At 47.0% G+C, this 27,168-nt stretch overlaps 1 protein-coding gene across 1 annotated transcript in view; it reads right to left on the bottom strand.

Moving 5' to 3' along the window:
* Positions 1-1,579: 1,579 nt before the first annotated feature.
* LOC121715261 (glypican-5-like) overlaps positions 1,580-27,168 on the bottom strand; it is a 159,791-nt gene continuing 134,202 nt past the window's right edge. Inside the window, 1 exon segment of the mRNA XM_042100778.1 lies at positions 1,580-6,242. Coding sequence (XP_041956712.1) covers positions 6,058-6,242 — 185 coding nt within the window. The 3' untranslated portion in view covers positions 1,580-6,057.

Genomic DNA, 27,168 nt, shown 5'->3' with positions numbered 1-27,168 from the left:
GGGCTATTTTAGAAGTGGGTCTCACATCAGCGGTTCAGAGGCGTCACCGGTGGCTCTGCTATTAGCTTGACTTCTCGTCTGGGCCAAGGGCCGAGATTGGCTTGGCTTGGCTGGGGGTGGGGTGGGGTGCAGGGAATGCAGACTGGGCCGTCAGCACTTCTAACGGCTGGGGGTATATGTGATCCACACCGCCCCGGGCCAGCTACAGAAATAACAGGCCCAAGAAAAGAGGGACAGAGAGAGAGAGAGAGAGAAAGAAGAGAAGAAACAAGACAAGATATGGAAATTATTTTTTTAAAAAGGCTAGATGTGTGTGAGATTTCTTGGAAAAGGGATGTCCAAGGTTGAGAGAAAACACTGAATAATAACACTGTTTACAACACTACAAGAGGAGGTTGTAAGGTACAGAGGGGAAAAAGTCTTCAGAGGAGATGCATGTTTGTGTACAAAGGCCATCCCACAGAACACATCGCCCTGAACTTGTTTATTTGCGGTGGAGTTTTCCTCTACACCAAGCAAAACAAGTCACTGTCACAGTACAACACAACCCATCTTCCTTTAATAACATCTCTTTCCCTGAATTCTGAGTGGCCCTTCTGGAACATTGGAACGTGTTCCGACCGAGATGCCCCGAGGCTTTCTCAGTCCCCAGGCAATAACCTCCTCTACCAGACCGGCACAAACACATTTAGCTGACGTTAATGGACCCACTATCGACCAGAACAGACCCACTCACCTGGCTGCAGCTCACCTGCTTGATTAGTCAGAGCGTGAAAAAAAAAGATCCAATCTGCGGTCATGCCTCACGTACCTCACCATTATAGTACTGTACAGCACAGGACCTTAACACAATAAAGGGCGCAACATACGCTTTCACTGCACAGGTTGACCACCCCTAATTTGAATGATGGATAAAGTGCAGAGTCTTAAGTCTAAAGGCCGATGCCCACTGGCCATGACATTCGTGTTTATTTGACACTCGAGCTAGAACAATTTTCTAAACTTTGGTGTCGACACGCATCAGACAGCGCCAGTGGGCTTTGCACTGTTCAAACTAAACTTTGCCATCACTTGATCCGCGTCAGATGCTGCCAGTGGGCATTGGCATTAACTATAGCTAATTTGATAAAGCCAAAATCAATTTTCTAATTTAACACCATAGGCAAGACCTTATATACTGCTCAAAAAAATTAAGGGAACACTTAGTTTTCCACAATTGTTAAAACACATTTTTTTTAAACCTTCCACCCTTTTCTCCATTCTCCAACTACATTCACAGAATGTCTGAGAGTTCTTGCAAAATAAAACACTCGCCTCAAAAGTTTTACTTGTGCTCAGAGCCAAACAGTGTCAGAGTACCGATCCAGTGTATGATTGAAGTGTTCCCTTAATTTTTTTGAGCAGTATAGTTTATGCAAGACAACTTTTCTTGTTGATACTTTGCACCTTGTCTGTCATTTAAACGAGAGCCTTAAATGTGTGTATGTGTACTCAAAGCACTATGTGTACACGAGCAAAATCACGGTGGTACCTGGATAAAATCTTCATAAAAGTGAAAGAAGAATGAGACAATGAGACATAACTTTATAGATTTATTTGAAATATCCATTATGTCTAGAAATAATGTCTTGCCAATACAGCTTGGGTCCAAACCTATTGCAAACCGTCCACATTGCAAACGCTTCAGCTGGGGTAAGGCTTTTTAATGGCCGCTTGTTGCTTCCACTGATATCTGATTAGGTGGGAGCAGAGGGTGGGGGTACAGGGTGGAATGCTCTGGCATGTACCTGTCTTACCACACGATGAGTCACTGTACCCTATAAACAGAAAGGGATGATCAAGACTCGATGGGTGCACAAACCATCAAACACCAGCCAGAGTTGTCTTTAGCCTAACACCGGAAAAAGATTCTAACTAATGACGGAATCTTGGAGCCAGAGAGCAAGAGAAAGAAAGAGAGAAAGAGAGAGAGAGAGAGAAAGAGAGAGAAGGGGGGTTGACAACCTGTCCTGACTATCCCAAACTTATCCTCACACCTTATGTCACTAGAGGTCAAGGAGGATGTTTCTCAGTAAGTGTCCTCATCTATCAGCATGGGGTGTGTGTGTGTGAAGGGGGCTGTGACTCACACAGTGACTGATCTGGCTCACCCTCCCTTCTCTCTCTCATCTCAATACCCAATCAATCGACCCCATGGGAGGGCTGTCAGATCCTAAGGGGGGGGGGGGGGGGGGGGGGGGGTGACATTTGTGACACACCAATGTTCCATGCGTGAGTTGTTACACAAACCAAACGAGTTTCAACAATTGCAAAATCCACCACCAGGTGAGAGGAGGAGAGAGGTGTGTGTGTGTGTGTGGGCAATGAAGGTGAGGAGCTTCGACTGACTCTCGCCTCCCCTCCAGTACCTCATCATTTTTAATTAAAACACTGACTTTAAGCCTCACAGCTAATTGCGCATTTTGTGTAATTCAAGATGACAGTTGGCGGTGGAAAACCTGAGCAGGTTGTCAGTCATCTGATTTCATGGCTGAGGTGAAAACACTAAGACACAGACAGAGTGAAAGAGAGTGTGTGTGAGAGAGAGAGAGAGAGTGTGTGTGTGTGTGAGAGAGAGAGAGAATGATTCTGTCTCGCAAACTTCCTCTTAACACCCTGCGGTCTCTGGCTAAGACTCCTTTTGCCAACCCGACAACAACTCGCAAGTGACAGCACCCTTCTCAGAACAAATTGTTTTGAACATGAGCCTGTTCTCCCTTTCCTCAGAATTAGGATGGTGGCCTTTTATACTGCGTGGAAAATTCTCATAGGGATCTCACTAAATTAAAGTATGAAGAGGGTCAAGCTCTACTAATAGAATTTGAAGGTGGCAAAAAACAAACAGCAACCCGTGAAAAAGCCTTACCTCCAGGTCATCTACTCTCACACTTCACCTTTTACAATATAAAAGAAAGCAAAAAAAAAACAAACCAACAAAAAAAAAAACAACAACAAAAACATATAACGAACAGTGAGTGACTTAAAATATATACATTTTTACACATGCTATAATAAGTGTTCTTTGTGCATTCAATGCGAGTTAAGGACAACAACGAGAGATGGAGTTGGATGGAGCGTTCTGCATGGCCTTGTTCGCTGATCGCGGCCAGTGGCAAGTAGCACGCCTGAAAGAGCTGAGGCCAGTTTGCCACCTCACTGACACTGCGTAGAGCAAAGACTTGAGGGATTACAGTCTCCAGGTACAAAGCCCTTTTAGCAGATCACACCGTGTCTGTCTGGTGTATCAGACGCCGAGAGAAAACCAAAAGGCTTATATACACATGGATGCTTACATTCAACCAGTTCCTTACAGACATGGGGGAACTGTACAAAGCCAACGCTGTCTCCGTTGCCGTCGCCATCAATACCACCACCCCCCACCACCTGATCACCTCCACCATCCCACACAGACATTCACCTCAACGGAGATCACACAGATATACACTCAAGACATGGATATTCACACGACACACTGCATTATAAAAATACATACAACAGCTGGTGAAAAAATACTGTACCATGTACACTTTTCTGAATTAACATTGTTGTGAGACCCTTAACAGCCGATTAATTGATTCTTTATGACGAACACATGGTATGTAAATAAGAATATGTATCCATTCTGATAGATAAGGCAGAAGCTCTATTGTAATGAATGTATAAGGCATGAAATATGATATGGCAGCATTGAAAGAGAGTCTGCAGAAATGTAAAGTATGTAGATGTATTGTTGTGCATCCACAGCTATGCTACTCCTCAGTTGCGACACACACCACAGAAGCTCTGTGAGAGGATGAGAGGACGGTGTCAACCACACCAAAATGATTTAAATGCTTTCATTTTAACTGGGTGTGGATTTGCCTTTCTAGCAAGAGGAAAGGGTGAACCTCATGTGAAAACGGAGTAGTTATCCTCTAGAAACAAGAATAAAAATGAAAAACAACAAAGCAAAAAAACTGTTGCATATTCTTAGAGAATGACATGAAACCCTAAAGTCCTGGTTCTTGTGATAAGGAATATGTTGATAGACTGGCCGATGCAACTTGTTGTTTGCATTGTTGTTGTTGTGGTTGTTCACACTGGCTGAAGAGATGAGACACCCCAGGCAGCACCTGACTGCGGACCACATGTGGCCCAGATCTGAGGCAAATCTGGGCCAAGTCCACTACACAGTCTGCTACAGTCTATCTGTCACCCTTTAATGGAGTGAGATTTTCTTTGGAAGTCCTTCCAGAATTATACCGCACAGATCTAGAATTTACGCTTATGGCTGCCATTCAGAACGGTCGCTTGAGTTCATTAAAACATCAAACGGAAGCTTCAGTTAGCAACATTCTAATCTGATATTAGAGACCTTACTCGTCAAATGCTGTGTGGTGAGAGAAAAGGGGTATTAACCTGTGGGCCTGAAACAAAAACTGCTGACTCGTACTTAGTAAAATGTTAGTAATTAAATGCACATAATTATTAATATTCAATTTTTAAACTTCTTGGAATTTCATTTTCTGTAAGTAGCTTTTTTTTATTAGTGTCTTGTTTAATCATGGAGGATGTGTGTGACTCATGTTGTTTAGTGCAATATCTCAACGTTCAGCTTCATCCAGTCAAAGAGTGGTGATAAAGTTCACGTCTTACTTCAGGGGGTGCAGGAACGGTACAGGGTTTCATTGCTGGGGTACAGAAGATAGCTTTAGGTTTCAGGTTTAAAAGCATGGCAAACAACCATGCAGGAGTGTGTCTGAACGTACAGGAGCAAGGCTTTGTGTGTGTGTGTGTGTGTGTGTGTGTGTGTGCAATTCTGAGAAACTGTGAAAATGATAATTCACCGTGATATTAGGTCTACTGACAATCCCTCCAGGCTGTGTTGTGAGAGAGTGTATGTGTGTGCGTGCACAATCTTTCTCATCATGAAGTAGTGATAACATTCAGCTGCTGAATAAGCATGCACAGCCACTGCGGGGACTGGGCCAGATAACCTCCCATTTCCAGAACTGATGATGAGTGATTATTTAACACATTTATCATGCGTTCCATTATCTTGCGGGCAGAGCAAATGAAATGAGCTCGAATGCATAGAGTTAACTTCTGACGGTCACTTCTGCTGACACTTCAAAAGGACAGTGCAAAGATCTTGGCCTTAAAACGGGAGCAGGACACAGACAGAGTAAATAAAAAAGTAATGCCGACGTCAAAAACAACTGACAGTTTTTCAATGCTTGGGGAGGCAAACTGTAGGCAAAGTAAGAGTGTGTAGGGTTCTATGTGGATCTATGTGTGTGCGTGTGCATATCTGAAAATGAATGTCTCTGTGTATGTATGCATGTGTGTATGTGTGTGTGTGTGTGTGTGTGTGTGTGTGTGTGTGTGTGTGGAGCAGAGGCAGCCCATTTGTTTGTGTAGTTGGGGTGAGGGGATAGAACAGTCCATGCCCTGACAGTTTGTCTTTTTCTCACCAGGGCGGAGGATCAGGAGAGAGTGCTATGCGTAGTGCTTAAAGCAGAGAGAGAGAAAGAGAGAGAGAGAGAGAGAGAGAGAGAGAGAGAGAGAGAGAGAGAGAGAAGGAGCTGCCTCAACCCCCAAGAAAAAATATGGCCGCCGGTCACAAGCCAACCAGGAGCAGGCCAGGTTAAGCAGCAGGTTAAGTAAGTACCCGCCCGAGCACGCTGTGCGCGCACACACACACACATACATTGCCAAAGCACTGACAAAAACAAACACATGTGGAGAAAAAAAAAACAACAAAATAAAACACAACTCCACGCTCAATGCTGCGGCCTCCTATCTCAGTCCAGTCCACCACCTGCGGAATCTCACCCCCCAACATCTCACTCCACCTCAGAGGAGATGCCGAGAGGTGAGAGTGTGTTTGCGTGTGTATGAGAGAGAAATATTGTGTGCATGTGTGTGTAGGAGTATAAGCTATGTGTGTGTGTGTGTGTGTGTGTGTGTGTGTGTGTGGGGGGGGGGGGGGTTGGCTATATGCGTGTATTTGTACGTGTGTGTGTGTGTGTGTTAGAGTTAGAGCACGGTCCACTGAGACACCAGTAGAAGCAGCAGGAGCAGCATGAGCAGAGTGCCAGGCAGAGGAGGAGGGGGGCCGGCTCCTGTGACCCGCACCACTGGGGGACGCTTGGGGGAGGACACCTCCGGGGAGCTGCCCTGGACGACCACGCGGCCGGTCACATCAGGGCTCTCCCGATGGCCTGGGGAGGGAGACACAGAGGGACAGAGAGAAAGAGAGAGAGAGAGGGAGAGAGAGATCTATTGAATCAGTCATTAAATCACAAAGCCATGGCACCACTGAAATACATGATACATGATAACAGTTTAGACATCCTGTTAGATTCACATTTCATCCACAGATTCAAAGGACAACAGAGGGAGAAAAGCAGAGAGGGAGAGAGAGAGTGAGGGACAGAGAGAGACAGGTACCGACAGAAAAAGAAGACAAGATGGCAACAAAGAGACTTTAATATATCTTCCTTTTATTGGATTGTCTCAGAAAACACTGAGAGACAGAGAGAGAGAGGGAGAGAGGGCAGAGAGAGAGAGAGAGAGGTGATATGAGGTGATCTGCCCTGGTACATGATGGGTTATTCAAGTTCAGACTGAAGAAGAATAACTTGATAGTTTGGTATTAAGAAATGATGCAAACACCTTTATACAGCTATTACTACAGGAAATGCATAAAGCATGTTTCCATGTTGACATTAGCTGCTATGCGTTAAGTAAGGCATAATGGACAACACAACGTTCGGGTATCGGAAGTTACACCTCGAAGTGCATTAACTTGTGATTACCGAACACTGTGGAGACCATTATCCCGCTTATACCACTGTTGCCACTGTTAAATGTGCTGCCATGAGTTAAAAAAACACAAGTCCTCTGTCTCAAGGCTAAATCAAGTCTCAAGAAATGAATAAAATAAGTCAAAGTCGAGTCTTTTATAAAATTCAGTTAAGCAAGTCTCAAGTCCTCCAATTTGTGATTCGACTCAGACTTGAGTCAAGAGTCAGGTGACTAAAGCCCCCCACTTCTTCGCACACACAATGTTGACACACACTCACGCACGCACGTATAAAAAACACACACAGACAAACGACTGACTGTCAGACTGGCCCTAATCATCTTCATGCCTTGTATAACGGACAGTTCTCCTAACATCATTACAGCCAATCACACATAAATCGGCCAAACCCACCTCTCCCTCTCCGGCCCACAATTTTTATTTCTCTCTCACTTTCTCTTACTCTCTCACTCTCTTCCTCCCTCTCTCGCACTCTCTCCTCTCTCTCTCTCTCAGTGTAACTCTCTTTCTCTCTCTCCTTCATAGTCTCTCCTTCTCTCTGACACTCTCCCATTCTCTCTCTCTCACACTCTCGCTGTCCTTATTCTCTCTCTACACTCCTTTTTGTGTCCTCCTCTCCCCCTGTTCTCCTTCACCTGTCAGTGGGCAGGTGGTGGTCAATCAGGCCGATCGAAGTGTATTAGGTCTCTCAGAAGGCCTCGGGATGCACTCCTCTCTGCCCTAACAGTGGATTATGGGAGATTAAACTGAGTACCCAGACACGCTCACGCCGATGCACACACACACACACACACCCACACACACACACACACACACACACACACATACTGTACACTTACACACACACACACAAAAACACTCACACAGACACATACATCTCTCTCTTGAATTTCCCCTGGGGATCAATAAAGTATCTATCTATCTATCTATCTACATATACACACAAACACACACATCTCTGGCTTTTGCTGACCCAGGATGTTACTGTCACACACACCTTTTCTCTCTCTCTCTCTTTATCTCTATCTCAAACATACACAAACTCTCTCTCCCTCTTTCTCTCTCTCTCTCTCTCTCTCTCTCTCTCACACACACACTGACACTTCTGGAACATCGCGGCAGCCAAGGACCAGCTGTCCAGCTGTCAAAGGTACAGTGACCCCAGGCGGAGCTCAGACCCAGTCAAAGGTCACTTCCTTTGCCTTCCTGAAATGATACTCTCTCTCTCCCTTTCTCTCCCTCCCCCCTTCCCTCTCTCTCTCCTTATTGGTCTCCATACTTTGACTGTAGCTGAAAGTGCCCCACTCACAAATCTTATAAATAGCATTAATACCGGCTATGTCTGATGATGGTTGTGTATACCTCCTGTGTAAAGATCGATATCTAATTCCAAATCACTGACACTGAAAAAGGCTATCGATTGATACCAATTCACAGTTTCTAATGTAACAGGGCGTGCGTTGTATTGCGTTGTGCTGTGCCGAGCTGTGCTCTGGCTAACCTGTTTTTGTTGGACGAGCCGCCTGTTCGTGTTTAGAAAGGCGTAGGCATTCAGGTCACAGCAAGTCATCTATCATGGCTGGTCCGGGCATGAATCCCAGACATATAGCACAGTGAGCGGGGGAGCGCTGGCCTGTGCTGCTTTACGCCACTGCTGCTGCTGCCGCTGCTGCTTCACACTGATTCCCCTGATAGTATCACAGCAAAAATGACTCAGTGTGTATTTTTGTGTGTAATTATGTGAATTTGATCTGTGTGCTTGTGAGGTGGTGCTTCAGAGATTCTTGTGTGTGTGTGTGTGTGTGTGTGTGTGTGTGTGTGTGTGTGTGTGCGAGTGTGTGTGTGTGTGTGTGTGTGTGTGTGTGTGTGTGTGTGTGCGAGTGTGTGTGTCCTTGGCCAACCTGAGAGGTGGTGAGATATACATTCCCCTTTTTCTTCCCTTGTGGACACTTTTTGAACAGAGATGAACACACAATTGCGGCTACTTCCCCAATGTTTGAATTATATGCTTTTATTCCATGCGTCTGGTCTGATATACCGATTGTATTGGTCTGATATACTGATTGTCTGTCAGACAACTTTCTACCGTTAGCCTGCCAGCTTCCGTAAGCTAGACTAGTGTTCTTGCTTGTGCTAACATAATAACGTTTTCTTAAAAGATGCCTTCAATCCAAAGTCATGTATAGTTAGACAGCTCTCTATCACGGGAGCGAGGCAGCGAGCCGCTGCCCGCCACAGTACACACAGCGTTTCTTGTGGCCTGTTTCTCAGCCAGAGAAGAGTTGGGGAGCTGGGCAATGGGTCAGTGTGGAAATCAAAGAGAGTTCCTGCCCCTGCAATCTGACGCCAGTGCAGTGCCAGCTCGCATTGTTCCTCCAGAGCACAATAGACAAAGCAGCTTATTTATCTCACTACGCGGTGAGGTAGTTGTTTATGCTAAGAGACGTGTTGCATCTGTTATGAGAAGGGCCTGGGAGGCCAATGAGATGATGGGCTGAGGACCAAACACTGCCTGGGCCAAGCTAAACGCTGCACACACATCGATCTGTACTCTCAGTGTGTGTGTGTGTGAGAGAGACAGAAAAAAAAAGAAACAGAGTATGTTTATGTGTGTGTGTGTGTGTGTTTGTGTGTGAGAGAGAGAGAGACTGTGTGAGTCCACATGTGTGTATGTTACGGCCATGTGTATCCTGTATTTATTTTTTGCACCTTCTTGCCTGTCACTGGCCTTCTACACCTGAAGACATCAGTGAAGTCCACCTGGTCGAGGTTAAGAAGTGATGACCAGAGAAGCTCCTTTGCCAGGAGTGCAAGAGAAAGCTGTAGCTTGGGGACGGCTGCTCTTGCCTCCTCGCAGCCTAAGACAGGGATCACATTAGCCAGCGGCAACGGCAAGCGGCAGCGGCAAACGGAACGCAAAGCTCAGACCATAATAAGTTGTATCTCGTTCCTAAGCAACACAAACAGTTTGTCAATTGAATACACTCGTGTTGTGCTTTGAAAGTTGAACCAAGTTCAACGCTCAGCTTGTTAAACGCTAGCGTTACGAACAACGTTGCCACCGTTCCATAGAGAACAATAGGAAATCTGCTGCTTGCCGCTGGCTAATGTGATCCCCCCCTAAGAGTTTGGCTTGCTGTGTGTCTTTTGTATTCTTAATAGAGTTTCTTCTTCGCTTTCTCACACACATTCGCTTTCTCACACACAAGTTGAGGAAATGGTACATAAGATATCAAAGCGTCTGTATCTGCTGAGGGTCCTGGCTCGAACAAGCATGACAGTTGATGATCTCCTGTTGATATATTTTGCCCTGATTAGATCTGAGCTGGAATATGGACTTCTGGTTGGATGTAGCAAAGGGCAGGAGGTGGAGCTAGAAAGCGTGCAACGCAGGGCGTTTAAGATCATCTCTAGAAGGGGCACTCAGCCTCTCCCCCACCTCCCATCTCTGAAAGAGCGCAGAGAGGAAGCAGCAATCTCCATGCTCAAGGAGATGATGACAACACAACCTTCTTCCTCCAACCAGACTACACCATACTGGTAGGCAATTGAGAAACAGTGCTACTCTCACCATATCCCCTGCCAGGACCAAGCGCCTCCAGCGGTCCTTCTTACACACTGCAGTTAGACTCTATAATGACAGAGTAATCAAAGCAGTGTGACCTTTATAATCCACATGGTGTGATATGGAATATACAATGTAGACACTTTTATGATTTGTTTTAGACAAAAAAATGTGTGTTTTGGGGGAGTGGTGGGGGGTGGATATGCATGCAAATGTGCCTTTGTATACTTTTTAATAACTCTCCCAAATGTACTGTACAAAGATGTTGAGAGTAAAAGGTTGAGTTTTACTTAGGGTCAATGGAGGAGTGTAATCAGTATGTGTGTGTGTGTGTACAGTATGTGCGCAAAATTGTACATGTGTGTGCTACATACTGTATATGTGAGTGGGGGTGTGTGGGAGTGGGAGGGAGAGAAAGAAAGAGAGAGAGAGAGAGTGTGTGTGTGTGTGTGTGAGAGAGCGTATTTGTGTTCATGTGAGTAGCATGGTGCGATCCATAAAACATGAAGGTAGACATGGTACTCCAGAAATATGTAGACAACTCTGTGCACACACAGAGGGACAGAATACAAATCCACCTATTGATTAATTTTCTAATATTCTTACAGAAACACCAATTACCACATCTCATAGGCAGACACACACACACACACACACACACACACACACACAACACACACACACACAGCCTAACTGATCACTCTGCCTCAACTTCCAACTGGCTGTTTACACCATCACACACACGCTCTCACACACATTTCCAGCCAAATCTCACTACACGGGTGGACAGGACCACGCAGCATCAGTGGACAAGGAGGGTGCAGACCTCCACTATGGCCAGGTAGCTCTGCTCTATGTAAGTCAAACCCAAAATATCAGTGTGTATTGGCTTTTCTATGTTGACATAAGCACTATCCAATAATAATCATAAGATATACATCACATTTAGTGATCAGTTTGATAAAAGAAATGATACATAGCTGCATTAATTCATTAAGTCCATGTAATGAGAACACCTACAGTATGTGCTATTTCATGAACTGTTTTGGGTGAGACCATCTGTAAAGAAATGCATTTCTTTGCTTTGACCACTGGCAGGCAAACCAGGTGTGAATGTCATATGGCATAAATGTCATAAATCACTATAAATAAATGTCCTTGGACCATGCTACACCTTTCCACCAAGTTTCATGGAAATCAGGCCAGTAAATGAAGCGCAATCTTGCACACAGAAAAATGGACAAACCACACCGAAAACAAATAAACAACACGCTGTATGCATTGTGCACTCTGAGTGGCAATGAACAATGCACCATACGTATTACAATATCCACAGTGATAACTGTTTGCTATGTATATGTATTTATGTACTGAAGTATATGCACCCACATCAAAATATATGGATGATGCAAACCTTACTTATCTTAGAACTGTTAGATATGATTGTGCATATGTAGGCACGTGTCATTTATGGATGTGTGGTCATGTGTGGTCATATACAGCCAGTTGAAAAGAGTCCTTCTCCAACACCATGGGTCTGCTTTTGATCAGTACACAGTTTTTCAGTGATACATTATAAATACTCCACATCACACAACAGGAAATGTCTTGTTTCTCCACAGCTCTTCTCTCACACAGACACCTTATTGCTTCCCAATCAGTCGCGGTGGCTTGGTTCTGGTGGTTTGCCATGGTTTACCAGACTGATGGTGTGATGTGGGTGAACTCTCTCTCAGTCTATTTTTTTAACCTTTTTGATTGTGTGATTGTTTGCTTTCAGTTCTGCTATTACATGGTCTTTATACCTTTGATTCCGATGCACTGTACTGTGCCAGTTTAAATCTTCAGCTCAATTTGTTAGGCACTTTAGCACTCTTATGTTAAATGCGCTATATTACTCTAAATGGACTTGACTTGACAGTCGGCCTCGTCTGCAAAGTGGCGGCTGGCCCAGGCTGCAGAGGAAGACGCTGTGGGAGGTAAGATGGCGGGCGGATGTCGGATGTAGCAGACACATAAGCAGGCTCTGTGATCGAAGGCGGCTGTGACGAGACTGTGCTTTGATGTGGGCTGGCGGAGCGTGGTGTGTGTGTGTGTGTGTGTGTGTGTGTGTGTGTGTGTGTGTGTGTGTGTGTGTGTGTGTATGTGTGTGTGTGTGTGCGTGTGCGTGTGCTGCTGTTACTCTGTTGCCCTACGCTCGAAACCAGCATAGAGTCATTCTGAGAGAGACAGAGAAAGATGTACAGAGTGTACAGAGAACCGACAAATCCTTCAATCAATGACTACATTTCCATGCACACCATATTCTGAATACGGACCATATTCTGGTTATGGCAATATTCCCTGTATATGCATGTATAAACCTGGCCTGACCTTGGCTAATAAACCTGATGTACATTCAGAATAAGATATTTAGATATATCGGCATATTCTGAGTAAAGCAAGCGGTGTACAGTAGAAGTAGTATCTGCGTCATGACGTATCAATGGTGTCTTGGTCTCTGACGTATCAATGGTCTCTTTCTGAATTTCATTCATGACCACAAGATAGGTGAATTTTGATTGAAGATTGGAGTCGCTATTGTTTTGCATTTTATCCTTACAATAGGCTGCTTTGAGGGTTTCCACCGATTCTTTATCTGTCAGCAGTGCGAGCAAAACCTGCAAATTTGAGCATTACGATGCTTTCACCCATTGATAAATTCCACCATGACATTTAAACTTTCAGGTTTTAATACATAAATTGACCCTTCATCTTCACTAGTAAAACTTTCTTCCACACTTCTACATTTGCCAAGTGTCAGAGCATCAAACCAAGCTACCAAACTTCTCTGCATGAACATGCGCAGGCGGAATTTAACATTCCGGAAGGGGCATTTTCCGACTAATGTGTTTACAAGCCACAGTATTCCGGTTCAAAGAGGTATGTGCCAGGGTTTTTAGTAAACGGAATATGAGCTTAATTGGGTTATGGCAGCTGGAATAAGGCGTTTACATGACTCACTGACGATCAAAATACTGTCATTATTCTGAATAAAACCGGAATATGGTGTGCATGGAAAATTAGTCATTATGTGCAAAATACTATGTGAAAAAAATGGCAGAAATGCACAAACCAACAAGAGAGAGAGAGAGAGAAAGAGAGAGAGAAAGAAAAGAGAAAAATAGAAAGAAAGACTAATGAAGAAAGAGCAAGAGGAGGACAGCATGAGAGAGAGAGAGAATAAGAGAGCAAGAGAGAGAGAGCAAGAGAGAGAGAGAGCAGGCCACAGCTGGTGGTAGGGTGAGGTGGGCCCATGTGGGGAGTCCTAAGTGGCCTGGCGTGAGGCAGATGAGAGAAGAGGAAGAGTCTGCTGCATTTATGAGCAAAAAACAAAAACGGCAAAAAGGCTTCTGCAATGAGGACACCCACTAGATGGCCATTACGACTAAACAAGAAGAGCGCTTTTTCCCCATTTCTACCCCTAAGCAAGGAAGAAACCATATTTGAGTGTGGCTAGTGGGGTCCATCTCCAGGCCCAGGAGCCATCTGGCGCGCCGGTCTCTGGCTGGGCTGCTGGGCTGCTAATGAGGGTTCTGACTGATGGCCTCATCAGGGCCGGAACCCGCTCGCTCGCTCACTCCCCGCTGACACTCCCCTCTCCCCTCACTCCTCTCTCTCTCTCTCTCTCTCTCTTTCCCCACCTCTCTCTCTTCTTGACCATTTCTCTACCCAACGTTCCCTCTCCATCTTCCTCTCCCCCTCTTCACCCCCTTAAATACCTTCCTGTCTCTGCTTCTGTCCAGGCCCAGGCATCCACATTCTTGTTGGCTAGACAACCCAGCTGCTGGTGGGTGGAAAAATTCCAGAATCAGAAAGTCACAAAGACATTTTTAATTTATTCCTCAGTCCCAACCCATACACTAAACTGCTTGGTAACTTTCATCACCTCCAGCTGTGTGCTAAGTAGCAACATTCAGGTGGCTGATCAAAACAAACAAACAAAAGAAAACATTTACAGGCCTTGTGTTTAGGCCAAAGGTTTTCCATGCTGCAGGGGCGACAGATGTCTACATGGATGGAAGCTCTGGCCGTTTGAGAAGATATGGAGGAAAATGATGGTCACCGTGGCAGCCATGTGATCACCACATAGTCCCATGGCAACAGATGCCAGCATGGCCACATTTGGGCCGCACTGGCGAGATGTATTATGTGCTTCTGTCTGTGTCAGCGTCTCAGGGACACACACACACACATGCACAACCACATACCCACACACTGTGACAGTCTGGGTCTCTAAGTGAACAAAACGGACAGACGCCACTGACAGACCGTAGCGCTCAGTCCTCACTAGAACACCATGCACCACACCTCACAAACAGAGATGAGGCGAGCTGGAGCCCAAAGGCACCAAGAAAAACAAGCCTTTCTGGGCTGGTCCAGACGCAGAGAGCGTGCATTCCTGTGGTCAGGGCATGATTAGCCACTGACTGGTGCCCATTCAGCGCAGTGACTGATCTCCGTCAGCAGTATCTCAAGGTTCTGCTTAAAGAGCCCTCTCTCTCTCTCTCTCTCTCTGTGAATGGCTTCAGCAGACCATGTGCTGGGAACTGAGGGAGGGTGGGATGGGGGGGGGGTGGTTGGGGTGCTCTCTACATGATGTCATGGCCACAAAGACACTCTGCAGCTTTTCCATGTCCCGGGCACAGACACTGTGGGCGCGGGAACGACTCCGGCCCTAACAGCCGGCCTCAGAGACCAGAGGGGGACAGAGAGGGACTATTACAGCCATTTGTATTGGTGGGTGTGTGTGTGGTTGCTTGTATTGTGATTATGTATGTGACAGGGCACATGTCTGTACATGTGGGTGACATGTGTGTGTGTGTGTGTGTGTGTGCCAAAAGTTTGGAGACACTTGGAAATGTTTGTGTTTGCAAGGTGTTTGCATGAGTGACTCTGTGTACACATATAAGAATAAGCGTTAGTTCAGACAGGACACAGGAAGTCAGCCCACTTTCAACCATCAGCTGACATTCAGCTGATTCAGTAACACAAACCACAGTTGCCCTTAGAAAGAAGAAGGTTCTTTGGAGGTCCCCCTGCCGTTCCCTTTGCTTGCTTAGCTCGCTCCAAAGTAAAATAATTGTGGAGCATACTCCTTCATGTTGCAATAAATTGCTGTTTTTCTAGATGAAAGTGGTCCTGACTGTATGTGTGCATGTGTGTGGACATTTATGTGCATGTGTGTGTGTGGGTGAGGTGTTGCTGTGTTCCACAGAAACACAAAAGGCACACTGAAGATGCCACCCGTCATTGCTCCACGGTAGCCTCCTTACTGCATTCAGTTTGGTCTGAGTTGGTCAGTTTTTAGGTCATTTTTAGAAATTCATTTGTTTTCAGTAGCATCCAAATCGAAAAAAAAAAAAGAAAATAGAGTTGGTAGGTTGGTTATTTGTTTTACTGCACAAAGCAAGACATCATTTTGGACAAGTGGTGGCTTGGTGAGTGCTCCTATCCATACGTATGACTCTAGGCCAGGGGTTCCCAACCTTTTTTGGCAGGTGACCCTATTTTGATGTTACAAAGCGTTGGCAACCCCAATCATTCACAGCATGTTGTGAGAGCGCCCATCTCATCTCTGCTGTAACATCCAGTCGAGAGCGGTACTTTGATTTTCAAGCATGATTACATCAATCAAAGACCTCATGCGGGTGGTTTTTAATATTTTTTTTTATTCAATGTATATTCTTATGTAATGTAGTGGTCAATTTCAAGATACACAGTATCTCAGCCGACCTCTTTTGAATTTCAGGCGACCACACATAGGGCCCCGACCCCAAGGTTGGGAAACTATGCTCTAGGTTCTCTCTTTCATGATATTCAAGACTGATTGCATCTCTTTCTTGCCTACACTGGCATGCAAAAGGGCCTCCCTGTTATCGAGAACTACGGGCCAGTAAGCTTGCAAGGCAGAGATGTGAGGTCAGGGGACGTGAAGGTGAACTGCCATGCTAAAGGTGGCTAAAATGACCTTCATGCTAAATGATACGCAAGGTGTTTTATTAGCCTTTCCTCATGCATAAATCGCTAAAGCTGAGCTACTGTTTGAGATATGAATGATGCTGTGTTTAATTCACTTAACCTACCATTTAATCAGAAGTTTTGTCTCTCTGCTGTTTTCACTCTTGCTTTAATGACAACCTACCTAGCAACAGAACCTGTTACCTCCCCACCTACATGTAGGACAAAAACAAAAAAAACAAAAATCTGTTGGGTTACAGCAAATGAGCATATCTTTAAGGATGGACTCATCTAGATTTCTTGGCTTCTGACTATGAAGAAGTGATGTGGGTATCTGTGTGCAGTGTGGAAAGTTAGATAATGTTGACCATGAAATGAAGAGGATTCTTTGCGGTGTAGATTTCTTCTGCAGGTCTCGGTTTAATTTCCACTCACACTGTCACGCTAATCAAACAACGCCGAGGCTCATTTAACGGCTGTAAGACCATTCTGAATGGCTGATTTCATGGTGGATCATTGTTTCATGAGGATGGCTGTCCTAGTGGAGGGAGGACAAGGCCAAGGGACGACACACACACACACACACACGCACACACACACACACACACACACAAAGACAAATACACACACACACACACACACACACACACACAGACACATTTTAGCCCTCTCCAAAGAGGCGAATCATTATGCTTGGCAAGCACAGACACAGCGAGCGAAGATTGAGACACTGCACATCTTTGAGCAGTGAAAAGCAGACAAGAAGAGAGCAAAGCAAAAGAGGAGAGGAAAGGAGGGATGGAGCGAGGGAGGGGCAGAGGGCTAATCATAGGGAAAGATGACTTCATTTGTCAGTCTGCATGCCAATCAAGCGTGCAAACTCATAGTGGATCCGGAGCGGATGGCCGTGCCAACATCCCCGCAGTCAGCCGTTTGGCCCACCAGGAATACTGAATAGGCACATTTCAAACGTAAGCCCGGTCAGTAGGCATTTCGCTCGACATTCATCAGCGGTCCCTCTAAAACACATTAAGGGGAAGGGATTCAGTTTTTTTTCCACTCGCTCTAATGCAGTACCGGCAAATAATTAAATGGGAGCTGGCGAATTGCAATTCCCCCAGGGGTGAAGTGCATTTCCTTACCCTTTCTTACTGAAACACACACACATATTGCCTCTATGAATGCTCATGAGTGAACACTACACATAAGTACAAAAAAGAACAAAAAAGAAGAAGAACGCGCACATCCAGATTTAAACAGGTGCTGGACCAGAATACTTCAGAAATAAAAAATAACGTTAGTCCGCACACTGAGAACTCCGTTTTAAAAGATTTTAATCACCACATGTGACGTTTCGGGCTGAATACCCTTCTTCAGACGAAGGGTATTCAGCCCGAAACGTCACATGTGGTGATTAAAATCTTTTAAAACGGAGTTTTCAGTGTGCGGACTAACGTTATTTTGAACACTACACATACACACACACACACACACACACACACACACACACACACAAAAACACACACACACACAGGTGGTGGTGTGACCTTGAGCCTGGTAGGGTTGCATGTAAAGGATCTGGGTGCCTAACACCCTGCATGTCTAATGAGTACTTCAAGGGCCCCCAACACCCCAACTTATACACACACACACACACACACACACACACACACACACACACACACACACACAGACAGACACACACACACACACCTCCCACTCCTTGGTCATTTGAAGGTCTCCCTGGCTCTGCTTGTCTAGACTGCCCTCTGAAAGGGACTCATCTCTCACACTGAAGAGAACCAAATGGATTTTTGACTTGATGATGGTTTCTTCTTTGTGAGTAATGCGTATGTGAATGAGTGAGTGATTCTATTTGGCCACGTGTCTGTCTACCCCGCCTGAAGTTGGTGCCCAAGAGGACATTTACTGTAGTCATAGCAGACACTTTTATCCAAATCCACTTACAAAGAGGTAAACAATCAAGGTACAGTGTGACATGTTAGTGCAGCAATGTTAGTGCAGCAATAAATACTACTTCCATAGAATCAAGTGACTGTTCTAGAAGGGGGACAGTCTAGTTTTAAGTGCTAGAATTAGCATGTCCAGTTGTTGCTTGTGCTAAGAGAGGAAGTAGCCTACTCTCTGAAGAGCTGGGTCTACTACTGTATACAAGATTGTCTTACTTTAATTATTCATTTTATGTTGCTTGAAGTTATCTGTAATGTCCTAAATCGTATGACAATAAATGGTCAGTGGACAGACTGGAACAAACTTCTACTCCTGTTTCATCTGCACGCATCACCAGTGGTAGCACAGCAGAACTGAAAATGGCTCTACAGTATGTCTCAATCAGGCCACATCACAGGTGTCACATGGTGGGCCTGATGATGCACAATTCTGCCAGACTAGGCACACGATAACATTTTTGGGGGCTTTTAAGCCTTTATTCAGATAGGACAGCAAAGAGATGAAATAGGAAACTAGTGGTAGAGAGAAATGGGGTGGAACTGGAAATGACAGGGGTCGGGGTCTTGCGCTTGACATTTTTCAACCATTTATTTGATGTATTTATTCACCGACTACAGGTAGACAATTATATCTGTAGCTATTTATGTAAGGGATAATGGACGACACGGTGGTCTGTTCACAGAAATGAATGCACGGTCGAGGTTGTAAACGGCCCCGACGCGAAGCGGAGGTTTAAACCTCGTAAGAGCATTAATTTCTGTGAACAGACCACCGTGGAGTCCATTATCCCGCTTATTCCACTGTTGCCACTTGCGTTGTGTTCATTTCCTGTTACAATTTAAACGTTTTAATCGCTAAAACTGTCTTGTTTGTAGAACTACTTTCTTCCGACACATATCAACTAATTTCTCAACTTGCAGGACAAACTGCGTTACTAGTTCTAAATGGATGGTTGCAACGGCCAAAGGCCAATTGTTAGTTCTATCTCTCCCGTTGTCAAGCGGGCGTATCCCAAGATTCTGATGAACTTTAGCTTTGAAATATCGCTATTTTACTTAGCCTGCTGTCACCCATCTACTGTAGCTAAAAGCCACCTCCGTCATATGCTACAATGTTGCTATGTTCTGAACGTCTGCATTTTACAGCTTGGATGCAGTGTGACGGTTAATTTAAACTTTACAACGAGTTCGGCGAATTAATATACAAGTGTGATACGGCCAAAAAAATAGATCTACTTCATAGGTGTGCAAATAACATACGGTTAATGGTCGTTCTTAATTACGTAGGACAATGGCAAAACAGATTTTCTGATTCAACACATATACTATATGTGTTTATTCTATTTTAACACATTTAACATTTTTAGATGAATTAATCATCACAATCATAGGCACATGTACATGTGAGTCTGTACACAAGTGTATGCACCACATATATACATTTGCGTGCATGTGCGTGTGTCTGTGTGTGCCTGTGTGAGTGTATGCACATGTAAGAACATATACAAGGACAAAAAAAGGCTGGCAAAGAAAATTACATTTGGCCTTAAACCATATTACCATGAACACCTTGCTGGTTGATGTCTTCAACCAGGGAGTTCAGAGAGCACGTCCATCAAAGGTAAAGTGCTGAAAAACACCCTGAGTTCCGGGGAGGATGAAACGCTCGCCGGCATCCTGGAGGATGAGGTGCGGCTCGGAAAGAGAGAGGGAAAGAGAGAGAGAGAGAGAAAGAGAGAGTGAGAGAAAGAGAAAGAGAGAGAAGTTGCAGCATGCAGTCATTGCCCTTGATGAAAACCATTTGATCATTTGGGGAAGAGAACGATTCTGTGCCTGTTTTTGTGATTTTAAATGGCCCATAATTACTGTGTTCTACCGACAGACTGACATGTTGTGACATATGGTAGTAGTGCTGCGGTTAATTGATACATAAGACAAAGTGTACGGGGATTTTCAAGGCACTTTGGCGGAGCGGAGGGAGATCTGCCAGGCAGAGCAGCCCCACATGATGAAAGAGGTGGTGTGCGTGAGTGTGTGTGTGTGTGTGTGGTGGGGGGCAGCAGTAAACAGAGATGCACTGCCTCAAAGCACAGATGCTGACTCCGCCATTTAAGAGTAGGACTCACACACATATACACAAAACACACACACACACACACACACACACAGCATGCACACGAAAGTTTAGCAACACATTCAAAATTATGTATGTGCAAATACTCATAAAAACATACACACACATACCCACATAGACACTGATGCCTGCCTGCGCACAAACTGCACACACACACACACACACACACACACACACACACACACACCCTGGGCTCAGGTGCTGTATAGTGTGATGTCAGGATAGGTGTGGAGGAGGCTGCTTGGTGCGCCTCATTGTCCTGTCAATGGGCTGTAAAATACAAGCTCTCTGTTTTAGCACAGTGAGGCAAACTCTATCCAATGCACCAGGGTGCTAATCCACAAATCAATAGCTCTTACATTTTCACTTACAGCTTTCTTCCCTAACCACCCCCTTCCCCCAAAAAGGGACTACACACACATATACACAAATACACACAGGTATACACACACACACACACACACACACACACACACACACACACACACACACACACACACACACACCACACACACACACACACACACACACACACACACACACACACACACACACACAAAGCCTACTGTAGAAAAACCATAGTGAGTGTCTGTAGGAGTCAGACCAGTACTTCTGTGATTGCATTTCTGACCCTGACGACGCTGGCCCTGTTTAAACGGAGCTTGACCTTCCACCGCCTCTCCCCTGTACTGGAAGGCAACTTCATTAAGCCACTGATAAAGCACATTAATCTTCTCTTCTGGGGGCGGGTGGAGGACAACATACACACACACACACACACACACACACACACTCAACCAAGTGATGCAAGAGAGGATTATGTCGGTTTGGGTAACAGATTACAGTTAAAGAGGGAAACAGAGAGAGGGAGAGGGAGAGAAGGGAGAGAGAGCTGATCTCACTGCTCTCGTGCCATTCTGCCTGCGTATTACATTACAGACTTAACACAGGAATGATTCTGCTGCACTGCACATGACTACGGTCCACAAAGAGGGCAATGAGGATGACAGGAGGGAGAGAGAGACAGAGACAGAGAGAGACAGAGAGAGAGAGAGAGAGAGAGAGAGAGAGAGAGAGAGAGAGAGAGAGAGAGAGAGAGAGACCATGCACAACAGAATACTGTGCAGGACACTAAATCTCCTATCCTAATGATCAGTTCCCCGGTAATAACACCATATACATGACAACTTCATTCCCATAACTGATACCTGTTGTCATGATTGATTGTATTGCAGCTCATATAATCTATTGCTTGCATATTGTGCATTGTCAGGAACTAACATGCATATTGTTTGGGAGTCACCATTGTCCAGAACCAAAGTCCCTTCAGAGAAGATGAGGTGCACAACAGGAGAGCAGAGGGAGAGGGGGGTAGAGGAGAGAGTAGGAGAAGAGATGGAGAGAGAGAGAGAGAGAGAGATGAGGGAAATGGGGGAGAGAATCAGAAATAGGGAGCGGAGAGGCACAGGGAGCCGAGGTATTCTGGGCTTTAATGAAGTTGGTCGACTGTGTTAACGGCCCCAGCAGCGGATTCAGTAAATCTGCCCGACCCTCGTCTGCAAAGCACCCTGGGAGTCAAAAGGTAAACTACTTCTCGCATTCAGCCATAATGGATAAACATGCCACTGCTAATGTTGTTCGTCTGTTCTCAGGCACTCTCTCTCTCTCTCTCTTCTTTTTCCATTCCCTCTTTCTGTTATCTCCTCTCCTCTCTCGGTTTATCTCCCTCCTTCCCTCTCTTTGTTTCTGTGCTGACAGCAGAAGTGGGTCCTGTTCTGTCCTGTTCTGGGGTAGAGTGAGTGGGAATTGGTGGCGTGTGCGTCTCTGGCTGACTTGTCATGCAAAGCAGAGAGCAGCCGTGGAGAATGTGGCAGCAGATGCAGAAGCAGTGGTGGTGGTGGTGGTGGTGGTGGTGGTGGTGGTGGTGGTAGAGGTGGTGGTGGTAGAGGTGGTGGTGGTGGTGGTAGTAGAGGTGGTGGTGGTAGAGGTGGTGGTGGTGGTGGTAGTAGAGGTGGTGGTGGTAGAGGTGGTGGTGGTGGTGGTGGTAGAGGTGGTGGTGGTGGTGGTGGTGGTGGTGGTGGTAGAGGTGGTGGTGGTAGTAGTAGAGGTGGTGGTAGAGGTGGTGGTGGTGGTGGTGGTGGTGGTGGTAGAGGTGGTGGTGGTGGTAGAGGTGGTGGTAGTAGAGGTGGTGGTAGTAGAGGTGGTGGTGGTGGTGGTGGTGGTAGTAGAGGTGGCGGTAGTAGAGGTGGTGGTAGTAGAGGTGGTGGTAGTAGAGGTGGTGGTAGTAGAGGTGGTGGTGGTGGTGGTGGTGGTGGTGGTGGTGGTGGTGGTAGTAGAGGTGGTGGTGGTGGTGGTGGTGGTGGTGGTGGTGGTGGTAGTAGAGGTGGTGGTGGTGGTGGTGGTGGTGGTGGTAGTAGAGGTGGTGGTAGTAGAGGTGGCGGTAGTAGAGGTGGTGGTAGTAGAGGTGGTGGTAGTAGAGGTGGTGGTGGTGGTGGTAGTAGAGGTGGTGGTAGAGGTGGTGGTGGTGGTGGTGGTGGTGGTGGTAGAGGTGGTGGTGGTGGTAGAGGTGGTGGTAGTAGAGGTGGTGGTAGTAGAGGTGGTGGTGGTGGTGGTGGTGGTAGTAGAGGTGGCGGTAGTAGAGGTGGTGGTAGTAGAGGTGGTGGTAGTAGAGGTGGTGGTGGTGGTGGTGGTGGTGGTGGTGGTGGTAGTAGAGGTGGTGGTGGTGGTGGTGGTGGTGGTGGTGGTGGTGGTAGTAGAGGTGGTGGTGGTGGTGGTGGTGGTGGTGGTAGTAGAGGTGGTGGTAGTAGAGGTGGCGGTAGTAGAGGTGGTGGTAGTAGAGGTGGTGGTAGTAGAGGTGGTGGTGGTGGTGGTGGTGGTAGTAGAGGTGGCGGTAGTAGAGGTGGTGGTAGTAGAGGTGGTGGTAGTAGAGGTGGTGGTGGTGGTGGTGGTGGTGGTAGAGGTGGTGGTGGTGGTGGTGGTGGTGGTGGTAGTAGAGGTGGTGGTGGTGGTGGTGGTGGTGGTGGTAGTAGAGGTGGTGGTGGTGGTGGTGGTAGAGGTGGTGGTGGTGGTGGTGGTGGCGGTAGTAGAGGTGGTGGTGGTGGTGGTGGTAGAGGTGGTGGTGGTGGTGGCGGTGGTGGTAGTAGAGGTGGTGGTGGTGGTAGTAGAGGTGGTGGTGGTGGTGGTGGTAGTAGAGGTGGTGGTGGTGGTGGTAGTAGAGGTGGTGGTGGTGGTGGTGGTAGTAGAGGTGGTGGTGGTGGTGGTGGTGGTAGTAGAGGTGGTGGTGGTGGTGGTGGTAGTAGAGGTGGTGGTGGTGGTAGAGGTGGTGGTGGTGGTGGTGGCGGTAGTAGAGGTGGTGGTGGTGGTGGTGGTGGTGGTGGTAGAGGTGGTGGTGGTGGTGGCGGTGGTGGTAGTAGAGGTGGTGGTGGTGGTGGCGGTGGTGGTAGTAGAGGTGGTGGTGGTGGTGGTGGTGGTGGTGGTGGTGGTGGTAGTAGAGGTGGTGGTGGTGGTGGTGGCGGTAGTAGAGGTGGTGGTGGTGGTGGCGGTGGTGGTAGTAGAGGTGGTGGTGGTGGTGGCGGTAGTAGAGGTGGTGGTGGTGGTGGTGGTGGCGGTAGTAGAGGTGGTGGTGGTGGTGGCGGTGGCGGTAGTAGAGGTGGTGGTGGTGGTGGTGGCGGTAGTAGAGGTGGTGGTGGTGGTGGCGGTGGTGGTAGTAGAGGTGGTGGTGGTGGTGGTGGCGGTAGTAGAGGTGGTGGTGGTGGTGGTGGTGGCGGTAGTAGAGGTGGTGGTGGTGGTGGGCAGGAGAGAACAGAGAGCAGGAGAGCAGCCGGAGATCACATGCCGGCCTCGTGGACACGCAGCCAGATGGGGGGGTAGAGCCGAGCCAAAGCTCTGACACTCTGTCTGAGAGTGAGACTGATCGGTCCACTGGGGTAGCTAGCTGTGTGTGTGTGTGTCCACTAGGGTAAGTGCTGTGGTGTGTGTAGCGTGTGTGTGTTTGTGTGTGTGTGTTGGTATTGTGTGTATATGAGGTATATAGTGTGTGTGCTTGTGTGTGTGTGACTCCACCAGGTTTGGTAGTGTGAGTTTGTGTTCACTGTGTTAAGTGGTGTGTATTTGCCCTGGGTGGGTGGTGTGTGTGTGTGTGTGTGTGTGTGTGTAAGCAAGTGAGTGAGTGTGTCCATGTGCGTGCTTATAATATCTGTGGATATAATATCGGAGCACCTCTCAGGTAATCAGACAACAACTGCAGTGAGTTGGGAGAGAGAAAGCAAGAACACATAGGCTACTACTGGCCAAATCCTCTCCAATTGTTAGAATTGGACTCTGGGCGTTTGGGAACAGCTGAGGGAGGAGGCTACTTGAAACTGTGAGTTTCGGTCGGTGTGAGCGAGCGGACTTTCAGTTGACAGTAATTAACACCCTTTTGAACAATCTAAGCTGTGCGAACGTCAGAGGGCGGTCTACGCTGATGCATCATTAGCGAGATAGGAGGACAGCTGCATGCAATTCCTAGCAGCATAAAATTAGTGGCGGCTGCTGAAGCGTCAGCATAAGCGGCAGCCCTCGTTGCAGCCAGCCTCGTTTAAGACGGACGCGGTCAAGACAAGCAAGTTGACCTGTGCAAGTTCACCGAGCACAGGCACCGACAAAGGCAAAATGTGCCGTTCCACCATATCTGTTATCACCGGCCATTGCAGAAAACGGCATCATGCCAAAAGGGGCAGAAATCGCCTTAACCTCCAGCAACTTAAACGGTCCTCACCGACAGAAACCTCCTTCTCCATGGGCTTGTGGAACTGTCAATCCGCAGTCAACAAAACGGACTTCATAGCTGGCTATGCCAACCACCTTTCATTGGAACTCCTTGCTCTCACTGAGACTTGGATCAAACCAGAGAACACTGCCACCCCGGCTGCACTCTCCACTAACCTTACACTATCCCACACCCCTCGCCCATCTGGACGAGGAGGCGGGACGGGCCTGCTGATCTCCAACAAATGGAAATTCACCCCGCTACTGCCTTCAAACAAATATGTCTCATTCGAATTCCATGCCATCACAGTGATCGCCCCAGCAAAACTCTACGTGCTGGTCATCTACCGCCCTCCAGGCCAACTAGGCGACTTTATTGACGAACTTGACACTCTGCTATCCTCCATCCCTGAGCATGACTGTCCGCTTCTTGTTCTCGGTGATATGAACATCCACTTAGATGCCCCAGGCTCAGCGGACTTTTTGGCCCTGGTCCACTCCTTTGACCTCGAACTGGTTCAAAGCCCACCGACTCACAAAGCTGGCAAAGAGCTTGACTTGATTTTCACTCGGAACTGCAGCACAGACACCCTCACGGTGACACCTCTCCATCTTTCTGACCACTTCTTCATCCAGTTCAACGTCAGCCTGACAGAACAGCCTCCGGCTCCTCAGCCGATGGTCACGTTCCGCCGCAACATCCGGAACCTGTCTCCAACGCACTTCTCCTCTGTGGTTGCCTCCGATCTACCTCCACTCAACACCTTCTCCTCTCTGGAGGTCAATGAAGCCACTGACTCGCTCTGCTCCACACTGACCTCGTGTCTAGACGAGCTGTGCCCTCTTACCACAAGGCCAGCTCGATCCAAACATTCTCATCCATGGCTAAATGATACCCTCCGATCGCAGCGCACCAAACTCAGAGCCGCGGAGAGGAAATGGCACAAATCCAAACTAGCTGACGACCTCAAAAACTACCAGACACTCCTGACCTCCTTCTCAGCCAGCATCACTGCTGCTAAGACTGCTTTCTACAATGACAAAATCAACAGCGCTACAGACACTCGAAAACTTTTCTCAACCTTCAAATCGCTACTCAACCCTCAGCTGCCTCCTCCTCCATCCAGCCTTACTGCAGACACCCTCGCCTCATTTTTTACAAACAAAGTGGCGGCAATCAGCAGTCAATTCTCTACATGCCCACTCAACGCATCTGACTCAGATACCGCACTCCTACAACCTCCAGGGACTGCTGGAACATCTTTTTCAGCATTCACGCCTCTCTCCGAGAGTGAAGTGTCCAGACTCCTGACATGCAGCCGTCCTACCACATGCTCGCTGGACCCTATACCTACGAGCCTACTTCAGTCCATCAGCCCGACCATCGCTCCAGCTATCACACATGTGATCAATGCCTCGCTAACCTCCGGCACATTTCCAACAGCGTTCAAAATGGCCCGGGTAACACCGTTACTTAAGAAAGCTTCTCTCAACCCTGCTCAAGTCGAGAACTACCGCCCTGTCTCACTACTGCCTTTCCTATCCAAAGGCATTGAACGAGCAGTCTCCAAACAGGTCTCTGACTTCCTTTCACAGAACAACCTTCTGGATCCAAATCAGTCTGGGTTCAAAAGCGGCCACTCTACCGAAACGGCTCTGCTGTCTGTAACAGAAGCCTTAAAAGAAGCCAGGGCGACCGCTCGGTCATCAGTACTCATTCTGCTTGACTTATCGGCTGCCTTTGACACGGTTAATCACCGTATCCTTCTCTCTATACTCGCTGACATGGGAATCTCCGGAGCTGCTCTCTCCTGGTTTGAATCCTACCTCACAGGACGCTCGTTTAACGTATCATGGCTTGGTCAGCTATCTGCACCTCACCATCTCACCACAGGGGTCCCCC

Source organism: Alosa sapidissima, chromosome 1 (genome assembly GCF_018492685.1).
Source record: "Alosa sapidissima isolate fAloSap1 chromosome 1, fAloSap1.pri, whole genome shotgun sequence".
Lineage (NCBI taxonomy): Eukaryota > Metazoa > Chordata > Actinopteri > Clupeiformes > Clupeidae > Alosa > Alosa sapidissima.
This window is presented reverse-complemented; position numbering and strand designations above follow the sequence as displayed.